General features: G+C 37.1%; 1 protein-coding gene across 4 annotated transcripts in view; it reads right to left on the bottom strand.

Moving 5' to 3' along the window:
• Positions 1 to 12,109, bottom strand: part of PRDM2 (PR/SET domain 2) — a 76,392-nt gene that overhangs the window by 52,846 nt on the left and 11,437 nt on the right. For all 4 annotated transcript variants that reach the window (XM_075113667.1, XM_075113665.1, XM_075113669.1 and 1 more), the window contains exons 3-5: positions 6,726 to 6,843; positions 5,328 to 5,431; positions 1,633 to 1,785 (exon numbers count right to left, since the gene is read on the bottom strand). In XM_075113667.1, the coding sequence (XP_074969768.1) occupies positions 1,633 to 1,785; positions 5,328 to 5,431; positions 6,726 to 6,843 (375 nt within the window). The remainder of the gene's footprint in view (positions 1 to 1,632; positions 1,786 to 5,327; positions 5,432 to 6,725; positions 6,844 to 12,109) is intronic.

A 12,109-nucleotide genomic window follows, 5' to 3' on the forward strand; every position in this document is an offset into this window, starting at 1 on the left:
GACACCAACATGAATTTCCAGAAGCTTGCCTGGGACTGTTGTTGCTAACACTGAACTGAAGCTAATAATGCCACAGCACACGCGGAAAGGCACAGCACATGCATATCTAAGTGACTACTGCAGGGGCAAATAAACCCTGCTGAAGATGGCACTTTGAAGAGCCTCGCATTCCAAACTGAAAATCTCACTGCAACAAATCCCAGACGGATTTTGAAACCAATAAAACCAATCCTTATAGGCTGATCCAATAGTCTTCAGAAAGAGCTGCTTGGCAGCATGATCTTGTTGGCAAGACCTACCAGGATAAAATTCATCAGTTCGCAAGAGAAGACAGTCAAGGGAACAAAAGGATATTTCAGATGCTGAGGCAAGGTGTTTGTTATTCTGTCAGTAGTGCTCAGCCTCTTTTAGTGGTACAATCATTTTCCAAAGTGCAATATTATCCATCAGAAAACAAAAAGACAGGCAGTCACATATTTCAAATATCAGGACTAAAAATCGCTGCAGAAAAGATTCAATGAGAGAGAAATTTAAAATGTCAGAGTGACTCCAAAAGCACACTTAAGTTAATGAACTAGCGTGACTGTGGGCACAGGCAGAGGCAACCCAAGATACAGGGTCTAGAGAAAACTAAGCTGGCTACAGTTTTCCGTCTTAATGCTTGCCCTCAGCGAACACATACTGAAGTCAATAGTCTGGTTGGCAATAGCAAACCTCTACCTGAATGTTGCCTAAAGCTACTGTAACGTACAGAAAGTGTTTTGAAGTTTGGTTGGTTTTTTTGTTTGTTTCAATCTAGTTTGAGTGACCTAAAAGATAACAGTTTTACATATTGCTACACTGCCCTATAAGCTTCAAAACTGCATGATATCAACTCATTCTTTTAAGTGAAGATCGGTTACTTACAGCATAACAGCAAGGGTGCGTATAACCAAAAACTACAAAAGCATTTAAAATAAAACCAAAGTTGAGCTATATATACTCACTGGTAGTAGGCTCTTGATCAGAGATCCAAATAACATAGCCACAATATTCTAACACTACCATTACTTACAGTTAAACCATTTTTTTCTTGGTTTGGGAGATACAATGCCCCAGAAATTACTCCCCTTTTCCTGCCCCCCACTCCCTGAATAAAACTGGAAGGTTATAATAAATCAAGAAAATTTGTTTCATGAAGCTTTCTATAAAAGTATCTTGACACCAATCTTTGTTATACAAAAACCATAAGACAAAGGCCTTAAAAGTAACTGATTTCTGCAAAACATCCTCAGTAGAAAGTATCTCAGTATGTACAGAAACATAAAAACATCTATTTCATGTAATCTGCTATAGTTTTTCGTTCTAGTTCGTATCAAATTTGGTACCGCAGCAAATAATTAACCAACAAGACAGACATAGTGCTCACACACATCTTGTATTTTAACAGTGGATCTTAAGGTCAACTGTACTGGCACAGAAGAATCTAGACCAATGAAATGTTGCATTTGCAATATTTTAATTATATTTCATAAAATGTTTCAAAATCTGCTTAATACAAATAGTAAAAATATAGTATTTGAAAAAAGGGGAATAAAAGGTATTAATAATAAAAGGTAATAGAGCAGTAACTGATTCTTCAGACATTGATACCTTTAAACTTTTGTAGTATATGGTCCTGTTGATCTCTAGAGGAAACAGATTTTGCTCCTTCCCTGAACGTGCCCAGTTTACATATCGGAGCCAGTTCCCTTTCTTTGGATCAGTTGCGTCAACACACATCCATCCCAAGTTCGGGTAATACACCTGTGAGACAAAAATGGCATTAAGCAAATGGACAACTGTTAAGATTGAAGCGTGTGTGCACTAAAACGTGACACGTTTCAAAGCTACACAAAGTAGCAATCATCACGTAAGGACAGAGATAAAGGATATGAGCAGAGGCAGGGCTGTACTGGAGGGGAGTGATGCTGGCCTCCTGCAGCCTTTTTAGTGGAATTGGTCCAACTGGGGGGGGGAGGGGGGGGACGGGGCGGGGAAACAAAATAACAGACAACTTTTGGCCTGCAAGCTTTTGAGCCCAAAACCTTCAGAGAAAAGCCAAAACATGTAAAACATTTTGTGTTTTCTTTTCAGTTTGGCAAGCCTAAAATCATTCTCTAGATTCTACATTTAGTAAAATTATGGATTTAAGATATAAAGCCAATGAAGCTTTATTTTTACTATTTGATGAATTGGGAAAAGTATATAAAAATTGGAAGCATTTGCTTCATTTGGAACAATAAGGGAAAGCATCATTTATATTTAATCTTTCTTCAGGGTATTAAAGAAAATCTTAACCTTTCGGAAATCTTGAGATTATCTTAAAAAATTGACCATGTCAATAAATTTCTACATGTTCCAAGATCCTGTATTAATTCTTTGGTTTCTGTTCTTGGAGAAAAATTTTTAACGCCTACTCCTGCATTTCAAGACAGCTTGCAATAAAGCAAGGTTACTGACATCTGCAGTGTTTTCTGACAACAGGCAACGCTGCTTCTCTTTCAAGACATGTTATGCAGCTCCCACCTTTCATATTACAATCCAAGTCAGATGCCTGTAAGGAGAGCTATCAGTAGATGCCATACATTTTTTTTCCAAACCAAAGAACACACCACTGTTCGGCAACTGGAACTACCATCCTTCCATTACTTTGTCTCGGAACACTGGGACACTAACAGGTACACAGGATATCAGAAGCATTGAGCAGCTCACAGATTTTAAGAAAAGCCAAAAAAGGAAAAATATGTGCAATCTTATTATTTGCTTTCTCCCTTTTGGTCAAGTCTATTAATATCAGCCTCTGCCTGGAAGAGCTCTTTTCAAAACCCCGCCTCCCCAGCTCATCCCTTCCCAGAACCTTCACTTAGCACCTCTGCAGATAAGCAATAAACTAAAATGCCGATTTCGCTGTAACTTTCCCATTTTGCTACGCAATGTTGTAGCTTTTTGTTGTTCCTGATACTTAGAAGTAATTCTGTCTTTCCAACTGTTTTACATTTTCAATTTCAAGTACGCTTCTACAACAGCTTAAAACAAGATCCATTTAATAAATTTGATTTGTCTTGATACACTGTTCATTTAATAAGATAATTTTATCAATAAAGGTAAAGTTTCAATAAATATACCAAAATTATCTTAGCTTCTTTCCAAGCAAAGAGAAAACATCTCCCTTAAACTATTCATCTTGATTTCATCAGCTGACTTTTGAAAGAATGCTGACCAGCACACCCAGTCCTTGCAATGTGAAAACGTAAACAGCTTCACAGACCAAGACTGTAAAAGAAATCCTTCTGGGTAAAATGGAAGAAAAGCCAAACAATGCTGTGGAAGAGTTAGCAGATATGGAATACGTGGCAAAACATAACACTTTATTATTTTTTTCTATATTACTTTATTAGGTTATTGTACTACTTTATGATGGTTTTTTGCACAAAACAAAAAACTTTATTACTTTTCAGTTAAAGCTTCCAATTTACGTAATTTTGTTTAAAGGCCTTGTGCGCTGTGAGAAAGGAAACAGCTCCAACTCCTCTAGATAGTGTTGTGACTGGAGGTGATTCCTGTAAACCGTGACCAAGAGTGCTCAGCACAGCTGAGCCACTCATTCTGAATCGGCAAACGGCATTTCCCTCAGTTTTCAGTCACTTGCCGTTATCTTCCTACCTGTGGCTTTTCTCAGACAGAAAACGAAAGCACGTTCAGGTCTCTCTTTCTCTCCTCAGACGCAGCAGGCATACACCAACACACAAACCCCCCTCCTTTTCAGAATGATCCTCTAGCATGTCAATTTTAATAATTTTGAGGTGTCTGGGGATGCCAGCTTTTAGAAGCCTTCGGGGTAATTTCACTAAAGAAACAAATGGGATTCTTGTGGAAAAGGTTGTTCTCCTCGCTGAAGGTCCATCTACCTAACTACTCCCACACACCACCATCCTTTTACAAACCATTTTTCTAACAGTGAAGTTTCTGGAGTGGTTTCAGATATCAGCATATGGGGCCAACTGCTGTGGTTTCATTTTAGCTGCTTTTTTTTTTTTAATTCTAAAATCAGCATTAAACCAACACATGACTATTTTGAAACCTAGCAAGGGTTCCCATTATCACCTGCATTGCAAACTAGGAAACTTTGTAACAGCTTGTTTGCAACTCTCATTTTGCAACACATATTTAAAAATATTAAAACGTAACCACTGAGAACTTTCAAAATCCAGCGCTGAGAAAAACAACTGCAAGGTCAATAATTTACTTGACTGATTCAATCTCACTAAGGGTTCTTGTACCCGATCAAAATCAGAGATACCTTCTGCAGCGGAGTTTGTGATAAAATTAGCTCGATGCAACAAACATTATACTTGAACACACTATTACTTTCCTGGACGTGAATTTGCGTTCATGGGAAGTTGTTCTAGATCAATTCCTCTGATAGGGGTTAACAATAGGTTCTGTACGTGCATCCACTGTTTTATGCAGTTCAATTTTTGCAGGCCAGGGGCCAGAACGATGACTACTATCAGTCACTATAGCAAGTTCTGTTCCAGAACACACCATGCCACAGTTCCTCCACCCCTCCCCGCCTTGGCCATTCTCTTTGCTAAAGCCATATGCTGTAAGTGTCTTCCGAAAGACTGAAGAAGTCTTTGGAAGTAGTTATGAACTGCCTTAAAGACTCTGTAGAACGAATTCAGCTCCAGATTAAGGCACCTTCATTTTGAAATTTACATAATATCCAAAGTCTTACCACTATCAGTGGAGCTTAAAGAGCCATTCAGCTGTCCAGACAGTATTTGCTTTAAGGCAAGCCCAAACACAAGCAGCACAAGAAATACCACACCAGTTGAGAACTTTTGTAAAAAACTCCAAAAGCAAAACGAATTCCCATAACAAATCTGGTTTTCAAAGAGCTAGATGAAGAGGAGTGCTGTGGTTTCCTTAAGAGATTCCATATCCTCCTAATTTCCCTAATTTCACAAGCAGCTGACAGTACTCAGTTGCAGAAGGAATATCGCTGAAGGTTCAAGCCAAGAACGCAAAGCTTTATCAGCAACAGACTCCTAAGGAGAGGTCTGATCCAGAGACAGTATATCAGAAAATTAAAACAGCAATTTCAAACAATACCAATAGTTTAAAGCTTTGTAATTCAGAATGGAAGCTCAACCCAATTGTCTATAACTGTAATGGTAGATACAGATAGATGGTAATTATTTCACATCACGTCTATTTCTAAAATCTCTGGAAAAATTAACGGCTAAATACAATACATTGACCTAGTGACAGATACCTCTTTCCATTTACAAGCTGTTTCTTACCTCCCACATGTATACATTGCTCTTAACTTGAGATCTTTTTTTCTTGTCACCAACAAATGGTCCAAACTTCTTGCCTTTTAAAATTGATTTTGTTGCCCAGACACCTGAAGAGACACACATCGGTAGTTAAAACTCATCTAACTTATCTCAAGCAAATCTTCTACTTACAATTCATATTTCTTACGATCATTACATGTGTCTGTCTCAGACTGGGGAGCATTCTACAATATTAAGATCACAATAAGGAAATGGGAGTTTACTAAAATGAATTCAAACAATCCTCTCCCCAAAACTCACTTCAATCATTAAAGTTTTAAGCATTTACCTGTTTCATTCTTTACTCATGAGCTACTGTAGCTCTGAAGACAAAAAATTACCTCAATTTTTCCTGCCCTTCAGGTGATATTCAAAATACCTTAAGTGCATTGCAGGTTTTATGTTGTACAATCCCAGATTTCAGCTGTTTTGCTGAGTAAACACGTTATTAAAGCAAAAAACATATTTGCTTTCTCTGAAACAATGCCAGGCAAATGAAGACCTCACAAAAGTTGTGAAACTAATTAGTAGTATATTTTGAAGGAATAACATTTACGATTGGTTAAAATACATGCATCTGCCCCCAAATTTATTGCCAAGATCTAACGGAACTGAAAACGGACTGCTGTATTTCACGTTTTATAGCACGACAACTAAGAACAGATTGACAAATAATTGCTAATTAAACATAACATTCTCATCCAGACCATGCTAGATCAGGTTCGTACTAGAAAAGATTAATCTTACTCCAAGGAGCTTATAACCTGTTATTAACAGTAATGCATCTATCGTCAGGCTTATTCCTCAAACTACCAGCTTTCAACATCAAGTATCCCATCTGCAATTCTGACTTCCATCAAAAGTTCTCCCATGTTAAACTTAGTTAAAAAAGAAGCCAAGCATTTTGGAAATATTACAGAATAAAACCTTTGCTCCACAGAGCAGCTTTAAAGTCTGCACTGAATCTGTTCCTATAAATTAAACTGTTTATATGGATTGGACAGTGAGATGCAGCATTCTGAAGAGGCAACGGTAAGATAGTTGCAAAACACAAGACTGGTAAAGTGCTATAAGTGAAAAAAAAAAAAAAAGTGAAGTAGCACATCAGTATTATCATAACCTAATCTGCTTGCATCTTGGTCCATCTTTGACCCCAATTCTGATGTTCTAGGAATATCATCTTGGGATGCTGGAGAAACTTAGAAGCTGCCCACTCTTTCCAGGAGAAATTATTCCAGATCAATGCACCAAATATCATCTCTACCCAGCACAGGAGGGCACCAAACTCTCACAGCAACTGTGATTTACGTGAGCTAGTGTAAAAATTTTCATTCTGTTTTTTATCACAGTTGTAGCACTCACCAAGCCGTGTCTTGTCAACAGCAGATGGGAAGAGCCTCACGTCCTCAGGAAGCCCCCTAAGCACATGCTCAGGTACATCATCTAAGGTCTCCACAGCGACATTAGATTCAGTTGTGTTCTACAAGTCAAAAAGCCAGAAGGGCCACGACCATTAACAGATAAAAAGCAAGAGCACAACGGATGATCAACCCTATAAAAACTCCTGACTTGAAATTAAAGTAAAATTTCCAAACTGCTGTTTCAGCTCGGGTCCCCTCCATCAACATGCTAATGTAGAAGCACCTTCTCATCAGAACGTTCAATTCTTCACTACTATTTTCATTAAACTTGTTTATGCTTTAATGCAGAGTTCAAAGACCACATTAGAGATACACATAAAACACCGAGAACAAAGTTGCTGTAAATATTCTTTTGCTTTAGTTAATGGATGTGTTTTGATTACAAGCAGGATACAGGGAGTAAAAAATCTAACGGAAAGGATTTTCATGTATCTCAAGTTATTTGCTGTTCCATTCATTTTCCTCGGCCTCTCCTTAAACACAAATTCAAAATTCTTCCTTGAGTTACCTGGAGAATAGAGCTAAAGGTATTTTATTCCTCCTGTCTGAATATGACTTACCTGACAGCACTACTATATTATACCTAAAGATGAATCAACAGAAATGTACTGTGGTTCTATACTTCAGAGAGCACCTGTATTTTTCAGACTACAGTTTTCATATGGGTTCAGACTTAGCGTTAAGTCTTTGAAACCACTCACTAATATGGTGATCTAAAACTCACCTATGGAACACTTTCCAGTTGTATTATTTTTACTAATCAGTTGTGCCATGAGAAGCTAGATTTAACAAGTAATTAGGTCAGTAATAGTATGTTACATGCTAGGTTATGTTGAGATCACATTCCTTTGTGCCATTTCTGATTAAAATTCTTCCAAATTTCAAATAAAATACATCATAAAGTTGATCTACCTGCCTAGTCTATTATGCTGAGACTTCTTAAAAAAAAAAATCACATAAGTGTTCACAGGAACAGCCCTAGGGTTTTAGTATCTATGAGTTATCACTATAAAAATGTCTAGTTCCTTAAACATTCTATTGAAGCATTAGAATTAGTCTGCTTACACAATATACAACTCAAATTTTTTGAAAAAAGTACGTAGCAGGAAAACATACTAGCTCTTACATAACCTGTCTGGAAAGTCTCACTCAATTAGAAAAGAGGTAGATTAATTTTCCCTTTAAATTACAGACGGCTACAACCTAAGCTAATATTCAGACCTAATCTTTTCTGAAAATAAGCCACAAAAAGTTTTCATTAAAGTTTCAGCTGTATACTAGATCTTAAATAGGATCTCTTCTGCTAGAAAATATTTCTGACTGCTTCTGAAAGACTAGGATATTTAAGAGCAAATCATGACACTTTTAGTAGAAAACTTTGTTAGCTGTGTACTTTGTGAATACTGAGCAGTCAGAAGATGAGAGAAGCTGTTAGAAGTGTTTCAGGACACACACACCATTTGTCCAAATGATACTGTTGAAACACGTTACTGGCAGTTGAAGTAATGAGAGGCAAGTGAACTGCCTTGCTAAAATACACTTATTTGATTAAAACAGTATGTAGCAAAACAGCCAGAACACAGGAAGAATAGGAGTTTTTTTCATTTTATTTCATAACCATCCTATTGACAGTTTTTTTAAATCTTGGATTTCCTACAAAGAATAAAACAGTAAAAGCCCCTAAAATAGAAGTAAAATGCACATTGATTCTGCACTAAAGCATCAGCAGCTGCGTGCCATTATCTTTTCTTAACACCTACATACTCATCTTCTGCAAAATCTGTTTCAAAATGTAGAACAAATATGGATCAAATAAACCTGCCTGAGCCATCAAAGCAGTTTCTCCATTATGACCGCCAGCAAGTAAATTTCGGTAAAGCTTAGTAAAATCACGTCTGCTTGATTGGATCTGCTTCAGAGGCGTGGCATGGAGCTCATCTTTATTATAACTGACAGCATTCATGAAAAGGATGACTGGAAAAACATTTATGTTTTATCAACCATCCCTTTCATTTTCTGTTTGACTCATATCTGTCCACAAAAGTAATGGTGACCAATAGTAAGGCCAAAAACCATATTTAACTCTTAAAGACATGTCTATTAATAGAGAAGGAGGAAATTAAATGCTAAAAGTGGTTACATTCTAAAAATATTTATTTTTACCCAGCACACAATTCTAAGCATTTCCCATTTTCTATAGATTCTTTAAAGAATCCTTCAATTCTTCTATGTGAAAAATGAGAAATACTGCAATTTTCCTGCACTATTTGTGCCCATAATGAAAGCTAACCGGTACTCTAGCTTACAGTATAAGGACATCGCAATGTTTCAAAAAAAAAAAAAAAAAAAAAAAAAAAGGGCAATTCCAGCCTTATGGTCTGAGGGTCCAGACCTGCTCATGCAACCTTCCATTTTTGATTTTGTCAATCATTTCCTACACATGCACTTAAAAGTTTCAAATGAAACAACTCTGTACGCCCCTATGCATAAAGGAAACAATGGTGTAAAGCTTCAGTAACAGGAACAACTTGGCCTAGAAACACACAAGTGATGACTTTGGAAATACAGTGCAAAGCAAGAACATCAGTTACCCATCACACTGACGATAACTTCACATATATTAGCAATTCTTCATTTCCCCTTTTCATATGATGACTTCCAGGCATGCTCAAGCTAATCTGTCCCCAAGAAACAATCTAAAGTAGTTTCTGGTATTGCCTTACGTCAAAACCTATCACTTGTGAGAAAGCCTGAACAGTAACTTAAGGAGAAAACCATACTCAAAGTTCTGAGAAGTGCATAGAGTTCACAAAAGTGAAATTTACTTGTTTTGCCTATTGAATTGAGAACCTTGCAGTAAACTAATGGCTCCAATGTACATACTAGAACGTGCGCTTGGGATACACCATCTACACTGCCATAAACACCATCCTGCACTACCCAGTTCTGAATGTTGGGTGGGCAGACAAGCTACCCTGCACGTACTAGAGACCAGTAATGTGCATAATACCCTTACGGTAGAGCAGCTGACATCATGAAGCTTGTATTTTAATGTACTTCACAGAGCTACTAGTGGGTCTCTTGTCTTTCTACGGCTCTATTTACAAGCTAAAAACATGCCGTTTCACTCCAAAGATTGACATTAAAATATCTACGTGTCAAGTTTACTGCTTTGCAACAAATATGATAAGGTAAAAGCAGCTTTTATTGAGAATAAAGGGTTATAATAATGTCATAAGAGTTATTAGTTCAGTATTCTAAATGTTAACCATAATTCCTAAATAAATCAACAGCTCAGAATCCTTAGCCAGCAGGTTATAATACAAAAAGTTTTAAAGTATTTTTATATTAATATTTGAAAGGCAATAGAAAGCTAATAAATGATTTATTAATGTCTAGTAAGTGATTAGTTCCATTTTAAGGAGCCTAAAAGGTTCAATAGGCTGCTTACAATATTATTCATACTATTATTTGTATAGCACAACAGCAAACACTACTCACACTTGTCATTAAGCAACTAACTCTTTATTGCCTAACTATAATTAACAAAACACGATTCCTGATAAAAATGACCAGGATTTCCAAGGTACAAGCATGCACACTTTCCCATAAAATCTGTTCACATTAGGAAATAATTGCGCTTGGTGAGAACTAGCCACATGTTGAACCACGTGCAACAGCCCTAAAAAAAGTACCTGACATCAAACTTTGATCATTCTGGTCTGAAACAAATACTGGTGGTGATGGCAGTAACTAATATGAAGGACGTCTTACTTAAGCTCTGAACAAGTTTCAGGAGGTGTTAAACTGAGAAATAACAACTTGGGCACCACTACAGTTGTCCCAGTAAACCCTGACTTTCTGGAAATGATTCTCGCTCACCATAAAGCAGATTTGATTCTTGATAGCCATGAAGCAGAGATACAATAGTAGTTTTCATAAACTGAGTAATACTCAAAGCATTTTCCACTGACCACTTATGAAATATGTTATGCTGAAAGTTTACTGGAAACAGATTTTAAAATGCATCTGTATATGCTATCAAATTTAAGTTTTTTAGCTCTAAGACAAAGCAGATAGAGCTTCTCCACCCTTTCTACTTAGCACCCCCTCTTTGTGAGGGTGCTGTGTATTGCAATTATTCTCTACATTTATGGATGTGACCTGCTGAGTTAAGTTACAAGAACATCTTCTGCCAGCTTTAACAGCAACGAGAAAAATGATAAAACTGGAGTCATAACAAGGTTATTCTATTGCTGCCTTGATAAGCCCTAACAGCTGCACAGACACATCCTAGAGAGCTATTTGTAAGGGAGAAAGACCCCCAAATTGGAAACCATGGAAGGAACAGAATGCCAGAAATCCCTTCCCATCCAAGACTGTGAAGAGACCGGGGCGGGGGGAGGGAAATCCTTATTCTTTAGTTATACTAGCTGAAGTCTATCCAAAGCAGAGCAAAGTTTTGTTTTGCTCTTCCAAAGGGAAAACTAGTGATGAAAGCAGTCTGACTTTCAGACATCTGTTAGCCTTGAACTGATATGCAAGAAGCCATGTCTCATGAGACAAAAAAGAAACACCACGCTCTTCTCAGCATATCAAAGAAACCTACATATCTTTCCAGTACATTACCCCATTATTTCATTAGGGGAGAACCAAGGCTATTTTTCACAGTGGTTTCTAACAAATTATATATAGGCATAGATGAGGGGGACTACAGAGAGTGAACAAGAAAGCTATGAGAACGACACACTTCAAGTTTCAAGCTAACAAGAGTGGGGTGGTGTTTTGGTAGGGTTTCATTTTGGCCTTTGGTTTCTTTGGGGAGTTTTGGTTTTGGTTTTTTTTTTTTCAGGTTTTTTTCACAACCATAGCTAGATGGTCAAAAATCTCAAGCCTACAAATAAATTTTAACCTACCAGAACTTCAACAATCAGACTCAAGTGATTTAGACAGAAGCGTACAGCGCTGTGTCATATCCTCTGACATATTCCTGAATAGTCACACCTCCTTTTAGCCATAAATATCCCCAAACTGTTCTATCAGTTAAGATACCTGTTAAAATCAGTTAAGAATTTTATTTGTATGGAATAATACAGATTCAGAACTTTATTTTGCACCTACCTACATGAATCAAAGACTAGCAGCTACATTCAGAGAACACAACGCTCAGGCTCACTTGACACCTGTCATATTAATGGATTTCACAAGTATGAGAAAATTGGATATGGCCTAACACATAACAATACATTTCACACCTCAAAAGACTGGTAATATGTAACCAAATACTAAACAGTAAAATAAATAACAATTCAGTTCAGTCAAATC

This window comes from Phalacrocorax aristotelis, chromosome 19 (assembly GCF_949628215.1).
Source record: "Phalacrocorax aristotelis chromosome 19, bGulAri2.1, whole genome shotgun sequence".
Lineage (NCBI taxonomy): Eukaryota > Metazoa > Chordata > Aves > Suliformes > Phalacrocoracidae > Phalacrocorax > Phalacrocorax aristotelis.